At 39.0% G+C, this 19,490-nt stretch overlaps 1 protein-coding gene across 7 annotated transcripts in view; it reads left to right on the top strand.

Annotated features, from left to right (window-relative positions):
• The window catches only part of brd4 (bromodomain containing 4), a 151,570-nt gene that overhangs the window by 55,015 nt on the left and 77,065 nt on the right, over positions 1–19,490 (top strand). For all 7 annotated transcript variants that reach the window (XM_052042196.1, XM_052042194.1, XM_052042195.1 and 4 more), the window contains 4 exons: positions 5,490–5,627; positions 11,985–12,123; positions 14,488–14,792; positions 15,517–15,930. In XM_052042196.1, coding sequence (XP_051898156.1) covers positions 5,490–5,627; positions 11,985–12,123; positions 14,488–14,792; positions 15,517–15,930 — 996 coding nt within the window. The remainder of the gene's footprint in view (positions 1–5,489; positions 5,628–11,984; positions 12,124–14,487; positions 14,793–15,516; positions 15,931–19,490) is intronic.

Here is a 19,490-nt window from a genome sequence, read left to right on the forward strand (position 1 = left end):
TGGTTTATTATTGTCACTTGTACCTAGGTACAGTAAAAAAAACTTGTCTTGCGTACCATTCGTACAGATCAATTCATTACACAGTGCATTGAGGTAGTACAGAGTAAAAACAATAATAGAATACAGAGTAAAGTATCACAGCTACAGGGTAGTGCATTGCAGGTAGACAATAAGGTGCAAGGTCAAACAAAGTAGATTGTGAGGTCAAGAGTCCATTTCATTGTATAAGGTCCATAGTCTTATTAGTCTTATTACTGTGGGATAGAAGTGGTGGTATGTGCCCTCAGGCTCCTGTATCTTCTGCCTGATGGGAGAGGAGAGAATGACCTGGGTGGGTGGGTTCTTTGATTATGCTGGCTGCTTCACCAAGGCAGTGAGAGGTATAGACAGAGTCCATGGCTGGTTTCCGTGATGCGCTGGGCTGTGTCCACAACTCTCTGAAGTTTCTTGCGGTCCTGAGCAGAGTAGTTGCCATATCAAGCCGTGATGCATCCAGATAGGATGCTTTCTATGGTGCATCCTATGGAGATATGATCTCCATTATGATTCTAAGCAACTTTGTTCAGAAAGGAACGCTGGGTGGTACTGTGGGCTGTAAGATGCATTGGGGCTCCGGGGGGAGTGGTGGGGGTGGGGGGGGGGGCGAAATGGCATGTAATTTCGATAGGTTAAGTGAGTGAATGAGGGTGTGGAAAATTATGCAGGGAGAAAGAGTGATGTTCACTTTGGTAGAGGAAATGTAAGGTGTTTTCTTCAAATAGCGAGCAATTAAAAGGAGTTAGTATTCAGAAGGACCTGGTGTTGGTATTCAAAAGGACTTTTGATCACCTGAGCTAAGAAAGGATGTATGTAGTGGGCATGCAGTAAAGATGTGCTAGACTGGTTCTATGGAGAGTTGCCATACGAGGAGAGAGTGAGCAAGTTGGAACAGTATTCCTCAGGCTTGAAGAATGAGAGAGAACATAATTTTTAAAAATTGGTTAAAAGGGCTTGATAGGGTAGATGCAGAGAAAATGATTCTTCTGGATGAGGGGTCATTAGTTGTGCTTATTCGAAACAGGATTATTGATCCTGACCTTGGGGGCTGTCTGTGCAGAGTTTGCGCATTTTCTTCATGATTGCTTGCGTTTCTTCTGGCTGCCTCATTCCCACATCCCAAAGATGTACTGGTGTTAATTGGCTACAGTAAAGTAACTCATAATGTAGGTTAATAGCAAAACAATTAACGGGGGAGTTAGGCTTGTGTGAGAGAACAAGTTGCAGGGGTACGGGAAATAAGGAGAGGGCTTGGGACTAAAGGGAGCAGGTACGGACCTGATGGGCTGAACCACAGCCTCCTGTGTCTTTACAAGATAGATTTCTGGGTATTAAGTGAATTGAGGAAGATGGGGATTGTACTTGGAAAATGATGCTGAGTTGGATGATCAGCCATGATCTTGATGAATATAGCGCAGGTTCAAAGAGCCAAATGACTTGTTGCTCTTTTATTACTGAATCTTTCATCACCGTAACTATTCCTGTAAAACTTTTTCACTTCAGTCTTCACATCCTCAGCTTCTGTATCTGTAATTCCTCAACCATGGCATCATTCTTATACAGGTCATAAGTTGTAGTTTGATTAGTCTGTGGAGCAGTTGTTTAAATTTGGACATGAATTCCCAGTTGTTAATGAGAAGTTTGCATGGTTCACTGGACTGAGATTGCCCAAATTTTGTTTCAATAGAGTCCTTGGATTGCATTTGACCAGCCTTTCTCTTGTATAATCAAAAATAATGAGTGGCTTGCTGTTCCACTTAAATTTCAAATGCATAGTGTGGGACTGGAATAAATTATGCACTGACCAGATAAGTTAACATTCATGCCTGAAGCACATTGGTGAATATTTTTGCTTTTATGGTAATCCAAAAGCTTTCTGGGAATTTGTCAATGTCCACAATTTGTCAAATTTATTGAATCAATTATTTAAGCTGGCAAGGTGGTATTATACCTTGTAGTATAATATTAAGATGTCCAGTGGGAATTGATCACAATTATGGAGGGAGGTAGGTATGATTTGGCCTTAATTTATCCACCCAAAGGACTTATTTTGCCTTGCAGTGGAGAAACATTCAAGAATGTTAAACCAGAGGCAGATTAAGCACAAATTGTAAATTGATGTGGGGAAAAACTAGCATGGATTTGTTAAAGGCTAATTTAACATCTGAAAATTTTTTGAGGAAACAGTGGATCAGTGGACTTATTTTGCCATAATTGTTGCTTTGCTATATAGTTCAACATTTTTTGTTGGTTTTGTTCACTGCTCTGAATTATCTTCAACTCCATCCGATGCTATTTCAACACCATTTGCAGCATAATTTATTTATCCTGTGGATACGAAGATCATGTATTACAGTGCAGGAGGTCATTATTTGACCCATTGGGTTCATTCTGCTTGTTTGCAAGAGCAGTTGAGCAAGCCCCACTCTCCTGCTCTTTATAGACCTCAATCCTTTCAAGCACCTATCTACTTCTCTTTTTAGTGCTATAATTGAATCTGCCTCCTCTTGCCCACCCCATCCCAACACAAACTGCGGTTCAAATTCTAACCACTCCCTGCATTTTTAAAGAAAGAAAATCTTCCCCCTATTTCTGGTTCTTTGGCCAATTACTTGCATTTTTTTTAGTCTTCATAACTATCTTAAGACTGACAACCAGAGCTCGACACAATGCAAAAGATCTGGTTGAATTAATGTTTTAAAGTTCATCATGATTTCCCTAAAACCAAAGAATCCTATACACCACCTCAATTTGCCTTGCCACTTCAATGATTAATGTACATAGACCTCCAGAACTCTCTACCCCAGTATCACTTCCAGAATTCCGCTCTAGTTTATTCTTGCTATGTAAATGTAAAACTTCATGTTTTTGTGTATTAAATTTCATTTGCTCTTTCCACAAGCCTATCCATTTCCTTCTGAATTCCGTTACCATCATCCTTGCAGTTCATTATGCTTCTAAGTTTTGTAATGTCTACAAATTTGGTTACTGTATCCTATACACCCAAGCTATGAATATAAATTGACAAAGGCTGTGATTCTGGTTAGAGCCCACTGGGGAACACCACTGTGTACTTCCCTCTAGTCCAAAAAGAAGCTGTTGACTATTGTTTTCTTTTACTTAACAAATTTTCTATATGTGCTCCACTGCCCCTTTATTCCACTATCTTGATGACAGCTTATTATTGCAGTGCTTTATTAATATCCTTTTGAAAAGCCATATTGCATTTTCCTCCACTGATCCACTGTTTCCTCATCAAAAAAATTCAGATTAGTTAAATTAGCCGTTAACAAATCCATGCTAGTTTTTCCCACATCAATTTACAATTTGTGCTTAATTTGCCTCTGGTTAACATTCCTGAATGTTTCTCCACTGCAAGGTTAAACTGAATGATTTCTAGTTGCTGGGTCTGTGGAAAGAAAAGAGTTAATGTTTCAGGTTGAAGACTCTTCATCAGAACTGGGAAAGAGAGAGAAAAAGTAATTTTAATTTGCAGAACAGGTGGAGGGAAGGATGGATAGGTCAAAGTCAAGTTCATTGTCGTATGCACAAGTACATGTGTGCACGGGTGCAATGAAAAACTTGCAGCAGCACCACAGGCACATAACATCATATAAGCAGCATTCAGAAGAAGAACATAAACGAAACATAAATTATACATTATGTTTACAAGAAAGCACACAATTAGAACAAAATAAAATTAAAGTTGATTTTAGCATAAAGTTATCAAAGTGGTCCTAGTGTTGCTAAACGGTAGTGATAAGAGTTGTGCAGGTTGGTTCAAGAACCAAATGGTTGAAGGGAAGTAGCTGTTCTTGAACCTGATGGTGTGAGACTTAAGGCTTTGGTAGCTGCGAGAAGACGGTGTGGCCAGGATATTGGGGCTCTTTGGATGTTGCCGCCTTGAGGCAGTGTCTCCTGTAGATATTACCAATTGGTGAGGTGGGATGTTCCCATGATGTATTGGGCAGAGTCCACTACTCTGCAGCTTCTTGCGTTCCTGCATATTCAAATTGCTGTACCAGACCATGATGCAACCAGTCAGGATACTTTCAATCGTACACCTGTAGAAGTTTGTTAGAGTGTTTGGTTACAAGCCAAACACCCTTAACCTCCTGGCTGACGCGCTTCCCTCCACTGATCATGGTAAAAACAAAAATCCCCACCTTGAGTTTTACAGTTAAAGTTAACTGTAGAAAAATTAGGGGTGCAGGGAAATTAAGGAGTGGGATAATGGTGCCTAGGAACTGGCATGGACCCAGTGGGCTGAATGGCTTCTTTGCAAGTATTATTGCTACAGTACAATGGGATAAAAGGATAAAGAATTATTTGTGATAGGTGAGTCCAGGTTGAAGGATTGAATCATCCAGTCAAATGGGTTGATGGGGCCAGTTAAAGGGTGATCATGTTTTGTTGGCATTAGCATGGAAAACAGTCATTTTTAAACCTGAGGGCCACATATAAAGAAAAAGGAGCAGCTAGTGTTGAGATATTCATGCGGTATAATGGATTTAAAATCAGTTTGGTTGCTTACAGGCATGTTTCCCTGGACAGTCAATGATGAACACCTTGTTGCAACTGCATCTATTAACATTTTAAATTGACTTAATCTAATCTACCAATTTTCAATTTCCAATTTTCTGCCTTTGACCCCATTGTTTTGCAGCAATAATACTTGTAATTTATCATAGCTGATTTTTAACTGTAAAACTCAAGATGGGGATTCTTGTTTTTACCATGATTAAAACCATGTTCTTAAAATCATAGGTTTTTCATTTGGTATTTACGGAAAGCTGGATTCTATGTCTTTATTTTTTGTGTTTTATATTTACTGCATTGATTTATGAGCAACATTGCAGAAAATAATCAAAACCTGCCTAGGGGTATTTCTCTCATATAACTTGAAACTATTTTGGAAGTTGATGTTGATGAGATCCTGAGCATGATTAATATAGTGGCCCCAAAGATGCTTGTATTTGGAAATTGCTATGATAGTTCATTTGGACTCTGGCTCTCAGACATGTTGTTCATCAGCGATACTCTTCAAATTTTATTTCTCAATCCAAAAACAAATTGATTCAATGAAGTTTCATGTTTTCAATTAAGACTTGTTCTGTTTATCTTTCATGAGTGCTGTAGTCATCTTGAGTGCTCAATTCCAACCCGAGTCCCTACTATAATTTTTCTAGTCTGTTTTACTGACATTGAAATTGACCATGTGTAAACTTCAACACAAAAATCTGATGCACTGTACCTGCAACAGCATTGCTAACAGTGGTATGTCAGTGGTGCTGATGAATGAGTTCTTTAACTGCTCTAGCTTATCACCAGCTTGTATAATTTAAACCAAAAACACGAATGACGGTCTTAAAAACCACTGACAAAATGAATTGTGCTGTAAAAATTCTTTATTTTGAAAGTTAAAATTTTACCTTTACAACTTTTTTTTTCAGGATTACTATAAAATCATCAAACATCCTATGGATATGGGAACAATTAAAAAGCGCTTGGAAAACAATTACTACTTGAACGCCCAGGAATGTATTCAAGACTTCAATACCATGTTTACCAACTGTTACATTTACAATAAGGTAATATTGTGATGCATCTGCATTGAGATAATGAAAAATAAAGCAAAACTTTTCTCGCAAATAATTCTTGAAATAGAAAATATTGGGATAAATCGTACGCCTTGCAAGGAAAAAGTTTTGTTTGACTTCCAGATCGTTGCTCTTCCTGTCCAAGCCCTTTTGAAGTATGGTTTGGCTGCTCAAGCAATTGTCCAGTAGTTCACTCCAGCTGTGATTTTTTTTCATATATATATATATGAATTTATATATATTTATTTATATATATATATATAAATTTTGATAAATTGTTGCTCCGTGATGGAAATTCTGTTATACAAGAATATCTGCTCTAAGATGTGTGCATTTGTTTGTGTATTTTGAACATATTGCATTTTGTGAATATACCAAGTCCTTGTTGTTTTTAAGGGAAAGGTACAGGGACGACTTACAGCTTTAAAAACAAGTGGGAGATGCCTCTCAGGCTGCTGGCAATGACATACAGAGGTCAACCTCTCCATGAGTATAACAGCTGTTAAGCAAGTTTCAGGTGGTACTGTATGTTTCAGCTTATGAAAATAAGCTGATCTCAACCCTGGCTTCCGCTGCACACTGACCATTGATAATTCACTCCATTACATTTGTCAGCATTCGTACTAATGCACAACCAATCTCATGGGTATGCAGATCTGCAGATAATAAATCAGCAGATAACAAGGACTTGGTGTGAACTACAAGTAATCTGAATTACGAAAATCCACTTGTTCTTCTCAGACTGCTGCTAGATTCTAGCATTAGGATCTAAAATAACAAACAACTTGGCCAGTTGTATTTTATACAGTCATTACATGAGCTTTTCTTGACTAGATTAAGTTGTAATTTTAAGTTTTTAGTGCAGGAAAAAATGCCAGTATTTCATGTGCATTTTGATAAATCTGGCGTTTTAGATCTTAACTGAGGGAAACGGAATATCCAGGGAGACATTCCAGGTCACCTCAATATTGGAAATAGAAACAGAATATTCTGACAATTCAATCAAGGTCTTTATTGATTGAGTTGAGGGGACCCCAGTGTACTTGATGGAGAACAAATGAAGAATTGGATGCAGTTTTTTCTGTTTATTACAGTTGAAAGGTTTTCAGCATGACTAATGACAAAGTTGTAGTGGGTAGCTCCTAAGTATAGTGTCCTTCTGTACTTTACTGTCATGATTTAAAGTAACTTTTCAATGAATGCAGCAAATAGAATTACAATTTATAGAATGGGCTGTATTTGCGTTTCACTTGGTATGTCTGGGATTAAACTTAAGCTGCAGATTGAGACCATGAGTCCTCTTTGAGGGCTCAGATTTAACTGCCCACCACTTCCCCCATACTTCTTCCAGAGTACTACATAATTTCAGTAAGACACAGAATAACATAGAATGAGTACCATGACCATTTTTGCGCTCTCTACCCAAAAGAAGATGTAGAGAAGGTGGAATGAAGATTCACCAGATAATTTCCTCAGATGTAGGTATGTCCAATGAGAAAAGAGACACAAGAAACTGTAGATGGTGGTAACTGGAGCAAAAAAACAACGTGCAGGAGGAACTCAGCAGGTCCGGCAGGATCTGTGGAGGCAAAGGGATAGTTGACATTTAGGGTCAAGATCCTGCATCAGGACTGGAGTTGAGATCCTGCATCAATGAGAATTATTGAGTTGATTTAGCCTTTATATTCTGTAACGAGGTGATCTCAAACTTATAAAATTCTTACAAGATATTGCAGGAATGCTGCAGGGAGGATGTTCTCCTTGGCTGAGGACCAGGGGATCACAGTCTCTAAGGGGCAAACCATTTAGGACTGAGATGAAGAGAGATCTCATCACTTGAGGGAGGACATTTTTTTTTAAATTCTCTACCCTGGAAAGCTGTGGGTGCTCGGGCACAGAGCTTATTCAAAACAGTAATAAATTTCTGTGTATAGTGCAAGAAAACAACGTGGCGGTAGAACAGACATGATCTTAATGAGTAGCATCAAATGGTCTGCTCCAAACTGTGTTTTTATGGCTTTTTGATGGAATAGGAAACAGCCAGGGGCAGAAAACATTGATGTAAATGTTCTGTAGGCCCTCAAGCAGTAGTGGTAATTTGGCTATAGTGAACCATAGAACGATATGGCACAATACAGGCCCTTCGGCCCACCATGTTGTGCCACCCTTCAAACCACACCTAAGACTATCTAACCCCTTCCTCCCACATAGCCCTCTAACTTAAATTCCTCCATATGCTTATCTAACAATCTCTTGAACTTGTCCAATGTATCAGCCTCCACCACCACCCCAGGCAGCGCATTCCATGCACCAACCACTCTCTGGGTGAAACACCTCCCTCTGACATCACCCTCTTGTTTTGAGCATTGGTGCCCTGGGAAAGAGGCGCTGGCTGTCCACTCTATCTATTCCTCTCAATATCTTGTATACCTCTATCATGTCTCCCCTCATCCTCCTCCTCTCCAATAAGAACAACCCTGGCTCTCTCTCCTCATAATGCATACTCTCTAATCCAGGCAGCATCCTGGTAAATCTCCTCTGCACCCTTTCCAATGCCTGCACATCCTTTCTATAATGAGGTGACCAGAACTGGACACAGTACTCTAAGTGTGGCCTAACTAGAGTTTTGTAAAGCTGCATCGTCACTTCGCGACTCTTAAACTCAATCCCCCGATTTATGAAAGCTAACATCCCATAAGCTTTCTTAACTAGCCTATCCACCTGCAAGGCAACTTTCAGTGATCTGTGGATATGAACCCCCAGATCCCTCTGCTGCTCTGCACTGCCCAGAATCCTGCCATTTACCTTGTACTCCAATCAGAAGATGAGAATCAGAAATTAGAGGACTATGAAAGAAAGGTAATGCCATAATAATGGCAGGAGTTCAATTTGCATATGGACTGGCAATAGTGTGGAAAATGAATTCACTGGGAGTGGTTTTCTAGATCAGTATGCAGAAGAACTAACAAGGGAAGAGGCCCTTTTCACATCTGGTGTTGTCCAGTGGGAAAGGATTAAATTTAAAATGTGGCAGTTAAGGAGCTTTTAGGGAAGGGCAGTCATAATATAGAATTTTTACATAAAGATGTAAGTGATTTAGTTCAATTTGAAATCAGGATCTTAAACTAAACTATGATGGGTGAGTTGAGTATGGTGGATGGAGGAAAAAAACTATTAAAAGATGTTACAGTCCACAATGGCCAACAGTTAAAGATCTAAATACATAATTTGTAACACGGCTATATCTTGAAGACAAAAAACCCTCAATAACAAAACTGGTTCAACTGTACCAAATGCAGAATTAAATATAGTGGATCAAAGGGAAAAGTCTAGTGTCATTGGCAAAAAAGCAGTGTGAACAAAATTTCAGAATTCAGCAAAGGATGTCCACAAAATTTCCATGGTAATTGTGAGCACAAATCTGTAAATGCTGCTTCAGATAGATAAAAGGCAAAAGTAGCAAGAGTCATTGTGGGTCCCTTCCTTACAGACTAAATGAGAAATTACATTGGAGAATAAGGAAACAACAGAGAAATTACACAATTTATGTTGTCTTTTTCCTGGGAATGAAACACAAATAGTTGTGATCCAACAGATCCAGAATGAATGTAGAGCTGAAAGAAATTAGCCTCAGTTTAACAAAGAAAAGTTTTTTTAAAACAAGGTTTTTAAAAGAGGTGGCTGTGTAAATTATGGAATAGTTCCACCCAAAATCAGTCCATCCATTGACTCATGAGCTGTTTGGAAGGTAATAAATCTAATCCTGCTCATCAAGAAAGGTGAACGAGAGAAAGCGGGCAGTTGACCAATGGGGAATGGAAAAGTTAGCCTGATATCAGTCATGGTAAAATTGCTAGAATCTATTATAGAGGACGTGGAAGTTGGGCAGTTAAATAGAATTGGGCAGAGTTGGTATGCATTTATTTAGACTTGGCCAGCTCCATCACGGGCACAACCCTCCCCACCATCAAGGACATCTTCAAGAGGCGGTGCCTCAAGAAGGCAGCGTCCATCATTAAGGACCCTCACCACCTGAGACATGTCCTCTTCACGTTACTACCATCAGGGAGGAGCCTGAAGACTCGCATGCAATGATTCAGGAATAACTTCTTCCCCTCTGCCATCAAATTTCTGAACAGTCCATAAACACTACCTTGTTATTCCTCTTTTGCACTATTTATTTATTTTTGTCACTTATAGTAATTTTTATGTCTGTCTTGCTCTGTACTGCTGCTGCAAAACAAGTTTCACGACATATGTCACTGATAATAATAAACCTGATTCTGATTTATAAAACGGAGACCAGTTTGAAAAGTCTAAGTTTTTTAAAACTTGTAACAAGTGAAATAGATGAGTAAACCGGTGAATGTCAGACTTTCAGAAGGCCTTTGATAAGATAACAAACAAAATTATTAAGAATTGGAGCACATGAGATTGGAGTAATACTGGTGTGGAATGAGGGGGGAAAAAAGAGGGAAAAAAACGTAGGAATAATGGTCATTTTTGGGTTGGGAGGTTGTAATCAATGGAGTGCTATGGACAGCTATTCGCCGTCTATTTTATTGATGGGGATGAGAGGATCAAATGTATTATCTCGAGCTTGCCGGCAGTTCAGAGCAGGGTGGTATACTGGTTGTGTGGAAGATGCAGAGGAGCCTAAAGAAGATGGTGTCGGTGAGTGTATAGGCGAGGCTTGCTAAATGAAATACGGTGTGGAAGACTGAGGTCATCCACTTTGATAGCAAAAAGTCAAATGGAATGACTTTTTAAAAAATGGTAGAGATTGAGATGTTGGTACTCAGAGGGGCCTTAGTCTTCTTTCTTATGAATCACTGAAAATTGACACGCGTGTACAGGAAGTCCCCAGGTTATGACAGGGTTCCGTTCCTGAGAATTGTTTGTAAGTGGGAGAGGATCACAGAAAGCTGTGACTGGAGAGCAAGCAGGCATAGGACAAGCAGCTACTAGCTGGCCTCACGATTTGATAAGTGAGTGCTCAGCTCTGCTTTGATTGACCCAACATCTGACTGTTGTGGCCTGGTGGTGGTGGTGGGGGGGGAGGTGGCGGAAGAGGGTGCTGGGAGGGAAGGGAAATGGAAGTGTGCCATTGCAGCCGGGAGAAGATACCTTGCAGCGGCCTGCAAATGCATTGTGCCAGTTTCCTGAATTGAGAGTTCGTATGTACAGGGTGTTCATAATCCAGGGAGGACTGTACCATAAACAATTAGTAAGCTAGTCATTATATGAACCTTTAGTGCTGGAGGATTCAAATACAAAAATAAAGATGTCTTACTAGAATTACATAAGACCCTGGTGAAATTGCACCCGGTACACAGGTCTAGAGCCCTACTTAATGAAGGTTGTACTAGCCACAGAGAATGTGGCGAAGGTTCATCAGACAGATTTCTGGATGGCGAGTCTGTCCAGTGAGGAGAGGTTAAGCCGACGAGACCCAGTCTTGGGTTTAGAAGCATGAGAGGTGATTCATTGAAATATGAAATTCTCCTGGGGCTTGACAGGATAGGTGCATAGTTGATGTTTTCCCTGATTGGCAGAGTGTTTAAGAACTAGGCCTCAGTCTCAAGTTAAGGGGTTGGCCATTAGGGACAAAATAGAAGAAATTTCTTCAGAGGTAGAGAATCTTTGGAGTTTTCTATCTAAGGTGGCTGTGGAGGTTCAGTTGCTATGTACTTTAAAGGCAAGTGGTGATATTTTTTTTAAGATAATAATGCAGGAAAATGGATCTGAACTTAAAGATCAGCTAAGAACTTGCTGAATGATGGAACAGGCGCGAGAGGTCCAATAGCTTATTATCCCAAGCTTGAACATTCCCACCAAATGACTACAATAATTAACTTTTCACATAGGTTGCTACATAGGATTGTAATAACTTGGTATTTTTATTTCTCTCCCTAAATGCTGTGGTTCTAAAACCACTAACAGCATCTTTATTGCTATTCTTACTGAAATTAGTAAACTTCTCAAATATGCTGGGTTCCAGGCCATATCAGGCAGTATGTTTAACAATCAAGTGTTTTATTTTTAATGTCGTATCTGAATTCTATTTTTTTAAGCTCAAAACATAATGTTTTGAAAATGACTCAAGCATTCAGGCATTTTGGCGACCAAAGTCTAGTTTCATTTAGAATGTCATTCCTTTCATTGACTTTTAAGGAAGCGAAGTGAATAGATTTAAATTGATAGCAGCATTTTTCTAGAACAGTTGATTTCCTTTTGTTGTTTCCAAATGTAAAATTAAGAATTGGTAATCTATTGTTGTACTTTTACTGTTTAAACAGTGTAAATCATAATAACTGTACAAAATACATTTTTTCCTTTCCTTAACAGCAAGGGGATGATATAGTCTTAATGGCAGAAGCTTTGGAAAAGATTTTTCTTCAGAAAATTTCAGAGATGCCACAAGAAGAGATTGAAGTACCTATACAGCCTGCTAAAGGATCACGGGGTAGAGGCAGAAAAGAAGCAGGTAGGGGATGTGTGTGTTTTACTTTCAAACTGGATTAGTGCTAAATTTAATATCAGTGGAATAAGTGTCATTCCACTATGATCAATGTTATTGCAAACTGTTAAACAGTTGGTATTCCTAAGGGTCTGTTTCCTAGTCTTTCCCCCAGAAAAGTCTTATTTTGGAGATGAAATATTTGGTAGAGTGATTTGGTTACCACTCTTGTCACTTAATTTTATATAAAAAAAATATTTGCCTGTATCCCCTTGTGTAGAGGATTTTTAACCAGCTTTTCTTTAAACCTATAGTTTTCACCTAATAGAATTGGTGCTGTTCTATGCATGCTGGCCATGAATGATGTTAAATAATTTGCTGCATACTGGGTCTCATTTGATGGACTGATCAGAGCCTTTCTCATGCAAGCCTTTTTCCCTAATGAAAGTGTTGAGAGGTCATGTTACGATACATCCGATCTGTCAGTACTGCTGTTACTGATTAGCAAAGGGGTTGATTACCCTGGATGCAGAACACTAAAATATTTCTAAGTATCATATATATAGTTGTGAGTTTGACAATGTTTAAAAACTTAACATCTTTTCTGAGATGTGATGAAGGAATCAATTTTGAGAGATTTTGCAAATTGAAGTCTTTAATTCTAGTCCATTGATGAAAAGCTGACAGCTTTAAATTTTATTTTAGTTTAGTTTAGTATTCATGTAAGATTGTTAGCAATTATCTACGTGATTAGAGGGACAGAAGCTCAAACAGATTTAAGTGCAGTTTCTCCATTCTAACTGCACATCTTTTGGAAACTTTTCATATTCCTCCTACCAGCAAAAGTTGAAACCATGCTGGAAATGTGTTTTTTATAATGTCTTCTATGATCTCCCAGGGGTTAAAACAATCAAGAGGTCACCTAAATATTGAAAAGTTATGAACTGTACCTCATCCTCTGTTCACTCGTAAATGTTTTATAGCTTATCAAGTGGCTTTGAATTGCTTTCTGCACATGAAGGTTCTCAGTCACACTTGATAAAATTTAATTGATTTATATTGGTCCTTTAATGTATTAATTAAATTCAGCTGAACCAGGAGATGGTTTAGCATCTCCTATGGAAGGCGGACACTGATTTTTATGGTATTCCACCTATTTGTAATAGTTTTTGAAGTATTATATTATTGTGACAGTCTTTTTACACTAAACAAGGGTGGCACAGTGGTGTAACAATTAGCCCAGCTGCTTCACAGCTCCAGAGACTTGGGGTCCATTCTGACCCTCCAGTGTTGTGTGGATTATGCATGTTCTCCCTTTCGAATATGTGGGTTTCCTGTGGGTGCTCTAGTTGCCATCCACATGCCAAAGGCATGCTGATTGGTAGGTTAAATAACTACACATCGTCCCTAATGTAGGCGCATGGCAGATAAATCATGCGGAGATGGGGAGTTATTAGTGATGAGAGAGATAAAATAGTATTAATATAGATGGGTGTTTGAAGTCGGCATGGATACAATGTGCCAAATTACTACTTTCTGTGCTCTGACTCTGGTAATGAAATTTAACTTAAGTAGTAATAGGCAGTCCTGAAAAGCACCAAAAACAAGTTGCACGGCAGAATTACTCTTTTTAGGCACATCATCGTCCTTTTTGGTTTAATGGGGTTTATTTTTATGTGACAGGATGAGTGAGTGTTATGCTTCAGTTTGTGAGTCAACATGTGTTCTTTGATGTACCACCACTGCAAAAATTTTTTGTACATGAAGCCTGGTTGGGTAGTTGGAATTAGTTGGGAAGGATAACTGTTGCCCCCTTGAGTCTCCCTGAAACAGACCTTACAACTGTCTGAGTAGCCATAATATCCCTTGACCACATGCATGTTTACTTCATGAAATTGGTGTTCAGCCGTTTGCGTGATGTTGGACGCCATTGTGTATCCTCTGGCACCTCTGTGCATTGGCGCATCATGTGCATGGAGGAACCAAAATTACAACCCCTCACCCCCAAAGACGCAAGAACAGAATTTTATCAGAAAACTGATCATGTAGCGCATTTAATTGGTTGTGCTATTTCATAGAATTTCTAGGCTCCTATGTGTTAGTTTTCCACATAAATGTTCTTAGACTTCAGTGTTGAGCAATTTCTTCCTTCAGTATCCCACCAGAAGTGAATTTAGTGCATTTTTGGTGCCTTCAAAATTCTGTTCCCTTGTCCTTGCATCCTCCCAGACCAAAGAATGGTTTATATACTGGATCATGCCACAGTCCACTGAACCTTAACAATGTTACATTTTATGTATATGTTAAACTTGTGGTTACTGGAAAGTTTTATTTTGAACTCTACTTGAAAGTTGAGTATCCATCACTCTGAATATTTGTTTTGTTTTTTAGTTCAGTCTAAAACCAACGTGTCAACTGTACAGACTGCTCCCCAAGTGACAATGCCAGTATCGGCACCAGCACCACCACAGCAGCCACCACCCCAGCGGGCACCTCAGGCATCTCAGCCTGCACCATCGCAGCCGCAGCTTCCATCAGTATCTGTACCGGCACCCACACCCCAGTCATTTCCTCCTGCGACTCCTGACTTGATAGTCCAGCCACCAACGACAACAGTGTCTCCGCATACTTCAGCTCCCCCAATGCCGACACTCACGCCAACAACTGTGATGACAACAGCACCACAGCCTTTAAAGGTAATTACCTCTTGAGTAGCTTTTCCACTAGAGTGCCTAAGCTGGTATGTGGTTCTCAGCATATGTGATTTAATGGCCTCATATAAATGTACCCATGATGATCTCAATTTGTGGGAGTGGGAGGACAAATTGCTTGTTAATGATTGAGTTTCCAAATTGTAGACTACAATTGGTTTATTTTATTCCCTTTTTCTCATATTGGAAGATGATTTACTGACTTTTTTTGTTCCCTAATTTTGGGAAAGAATTTGAGGAATAAGAACAGTGAGAGAACTTAGAGGGCAGAACTATGGATAAGTTGGTATAATCTCGATTTTGATCGAAGCATTTAGTTCTATACACACATCTCATCTCATTTTCATTCCTTTTACTTGCTGGTTTAGTAGCCTACCTTTTTTAAAAAAAAAAATCTGATTAAAATTTAGGGATATTTGAGACAGTCTCTCTGACAACACAAGCACTATCTGTGGGTTGGGATTTTCATCTGTTACTATGTCACGCCTTTCATTGTCATCAGAAATTGGCTCACCATTTCCTCCTGATGTGGCCAAAACCCAGGAATTATCCATTATGTGGGAAAAAATAGGACTTTCATGCCTACTTTATAGGTCATTAGGACGTTAAATCATTTCCCTTCTCATTTGCCATATATGTATGCTGTTCATTTACTATTTCCTAGTATTTTGGAACATTTGAATCTAAAATGTTCTCTTTTATTTTTAAGCATAAAAAGGGTGTGAAAAGGAAAGCTGACACAACAACTCCAACAACCAATGTTCCAGTGAAGAGTCGAGAGTCTTCTCCATTAATGACTGAACCCAAACCTGCAAAGATCCCTTCCAGGAGTGGTAGACCTCCAAAGCCCGCTAAGAAAGAGATTCCAGACTCCCAACAGCAGCAACATCTTGAGAAGGGTGGGGGTGGAAGTGTTGGGATTGTAGGTGGTGGTGGGGTTGTGGTTGGCAGTGGAAAAGTTTCGGAACAATTGAAGTACTGCACTGGCATTCTTAAGGAAATGTTTGCCAAGAAGCATGCAGCCTATGCCTGGCCCTTCTACAAACCTGTGGACGTAGACGCCTTGGGACTGCATGATTATCACGACATTATAAAACACCCCATGGATCTCAGTACTATTAAAGTAAGCCTATACCTTACAGTATTTTACAGCTGTAATTTTAGAGCTTGGATTATGAAGCATCATTGAATCTGTATTGATTATTCTGAGGTGTCAGTCATATTATTTTGAATCTTCCATTGATGTTTAAAATGTGTGCATTATTTCATCGTCGGCCTTAAGAAAATGTATTGTCAAAATCTCAAAAATAAGGTTGGTTGAAGGCATAAGTTGCTTGGGCCGAGACCTTGGTGCACTTGACAATATTCTGGTGGTGGTTTGAGTTCTTAAGTGTGGTCAATGCAAATAGCAAATTGATCCCAGAAGAGCTTGGAACTCCCATCTTCTAGTTGATTTGATGAGATGGTTTGATGATCTGCCTAGCCTGGGGAAACTAGAGGTTAAAAGTTAATTCTAAGTATTATTTTAAGTGTTATACATTGGTCAACAAAGTTTTAGAAATACAAAGATTATTTGAAGTAAAATTTAAGGCAATGTTTATTTAACATATTAAAAAAATGTATCAGTGAAACCTATCCAGAACCAAGCTTCATCTTTTTAATTAAAAGTGCATGTTAAGGTCAGCAGATCTGCAAGCCATCTGGTAATTAGAGAAAGTATGTTCCATTGTTTATAGGAAAGATAACCAAAGTAACCCCATTCATTTGTAATCTCTTGGCCAAAGTAAACAAAGAATTAAATCAACAAGTTACTAAGTTTAGTAAATTATGCACACTTCAGTAATTGACACTTGATGGTGGTCATCTGCTTTCTGTTATTGTCTCTCACTAAAACTTCAGCTTAGTGGGATAATTAAATTTGAATTTAAACTTTAAACTTTGAGACAAATTGGTAAATAGCTGTGGTTTACTTTTCCAACTAAACATGTAATGAGAGCAAGTTCCTGAGTTACAATGGGCTTCATCCTAGGTTCTTAAGAGGTGGTTAGTGAGACAGTTGATGCATTGGTTTTAATTTTCCAAAATTCCCTAAATTTGAGGAAGTTTCCATTGGATTAGAAAATATCCATTGTTCCTCTAGGCAAAAAGTGAGAGGGGCAAAGCAAGAAATTACAGGCCATTTATCTTGTGTCATAGGGAAAATTTTAAAAGCTATTTTTAAAGAGAGCAGGCCAATTAGACAAATTCAGGATAATCATGCAGAGTCAGTGTAGTTTTGAGAAAGAAATCGTGTTTGAACAATTTTATTGGAGTTCATTGAAGAAGAAAAAGGTGATTGTACCTCATAGTATTCCAGAGGGCCACATCGAGGGTTTTTGCGTTAATAAAAGCTCACGGTGTTGGAGTTAATATAAATGTGGAAAGTTGGTTGGCTGGTTAAGAGGAAAAGATAGGCATAAATGTCTTTTTTCTAATTGCGAAATAACAAGTTCAGTGCCACCAGGGTTTGTGCTAGATCCTTAGTTAGTCACAGTTTATGTAAGTGGCTTAGATGAAGGGACCAAAGGCTTAGTTGTGAAATTTGTTGATGCACAAAGATAGGGAGGAAAGTAAGTGGTGAAGGGGACATAAGAAAATACAGAAGGATAGATAAGTGAGTGGGCAAAAATATGGCAAGTAAGTAAAATGTAGGAAAATGTGAAATTGTCCATTTTGGCAGGAAAATAAAAAAGAACACTTTATCTAAATTTGCGAGATTGTAGAGCTCCGAGAAGCAGAGGGACCTGGGTGGCCTACTGCAGGATTCGTAAAAACCCAAAATTCAGGAGCAGCAAGTAATCCAAAAATTGTTTATTGTGAGTGGAATTTAATGCAAAAGTATTGAGATTATGCTTTATGTGGGGCATTGATGAGCCCACATATGGAATAATGTGTACAGCATTAGTCCACTTATTCTTAAACAAGGATATTAATGCGTTGGAGTTTGGAGAAGGTTTACTGGACCCTTACGGCCTACCTCATCCATGCCAACCATGATGCCTATCTATGCTAATCCCATTTGCCTGTGTTAGGTCTACATCTTTCCTATCCAAGGACCCTGGACAAATGCCCTTTATACATTGTAATTGTATCTACCTTTACCACTTCATCTTCCAGCTTGCTCCAGATAGCTGCTACCCTGGGGTGGGGGGGTGTAATCTTACCTGTCAGATCTCCTTTAAATTTCTCTCCCCTCTCCTTAAACCTGTGCCCTCTAGTTTAGATTCCCTATCCTTAGGAAAAGACTGGCTATCCTATCTATGCCCCTCATAACTTTAAAAACCTCTAAGTTCTCTCCTCAGCCTCTTGCATTCCAGTCTACTAGCCTATCTAATCTCTCCTTGTAACTAAAGCCTTCCTTTCCAGTCAACATCCTGTTGAATCTGCTCTGCGCTCTCTGTTGCTACCACATCCTTCCTGTAGCGTGGTGAGCAGAACTGTACACAATACTCCAGTGTGTGATCTAACCAATGTTTTGTACAGCTGTAACGTGTTCCATTCACTTAGAATGGTTGGGTTGTCTTATGAGGAGAGGTTGCAGTCACCAAGCTTTTATCTGCTGGAGTTTAGAAGAATGAGCAGGGAATTGACTGAATCCAGTTAGATCCTGAAAGGGTCTTGACAGTATGGACGTGGAGAAGATATTTCCTCTTGTGGGGAAAATCTGGAACAAGGAATAGTAAGGGTCTCCTAATAAGAGATTGCTGTCTCGGAGGATCATGAGTTTTTGGAACTCTTTTCAAAGGGCAGTGGAAGCAGTCTTTAATTTTAAGGCAGAGGCAAATAGATTCTTATTGGCCATGGGTGAAATAAATAAAACTGGAGTAAGTGGGAATGCAGAGTTGAGGTTACAGTCAGATCAGCCATGATCTTATTAAATGGCAGAGCAGGCTTGAGGGACCCAGTTGCTCTCTTCTGCTCAATTCATTTGCTTGTATGCTATAGTGAACATTACCAAATGGATGACTTGAGTTTTACTGAAAACTGAGCTTCATGTGACTGATTACCTTACGGTCAGTCTTGTTTGTGAAGATTAAAACTGTTAATTGTGAAATTATATTTCTGAGTTTATTGATGAGCTCCACTGGTATTGTCTTATGTTTGTAAATAACCACTCAGAAATGTTGACCTCTTATGTTATTTCATACTCTGATTTAAAATCGGCTTTGATTACGGATATGCACGTGTAATTCTTTTATTTCTCCCTTCATTGTATGTCGTTCAAGTTGGTAAATACATAAATGTCCAGCAGCTTGTAAATTGTAAATCAGTTTTGTTTCCTATATCTAGCCTAGGAATATAATTACAGTAGTGTAATCCTTTGGAGGGTGGTGAATCTTGGGAATTTCTGATTCTGGAGAGCTATACAACCTTGGTCATTGTGTTCACGTGAAACAGATTGATAAATTTCTAAGCATTAGAGAAATTGAGGGATATATGGGGTTAGTTCTGAAAAATGGTGCTGAGGTGGCACATCAGCCATGATCTTGAAGATTGGGGGTAGGTGGGTGCATATGGCCTATTCCTATTTCTAATATTCTTACGTGCTACCTACTGGGTTTGTCCCGGAAATTCAGGTTTGCCTACGTTTGTTGCAATTTCACAACAGCTGGTTTGTTGAAGTAAAATTTATTGTTTCAGAAT

Source organism: Pristis pectinata, chromosome 31, assembly GCF_009764475.1.
Source record: "Pristis pectinata isolate sPriPec2 chromosome 31, sPriPec2.1.pri, whole genome shotgun sequence".
Classification (NCBI taxonomy): domain Eukaryota; kingdom Metazoa; phylum Chordata; class Chondrichthyes; order Rhinopristiformes; family Pristidae; genus Pristis; species Pristis pectinata.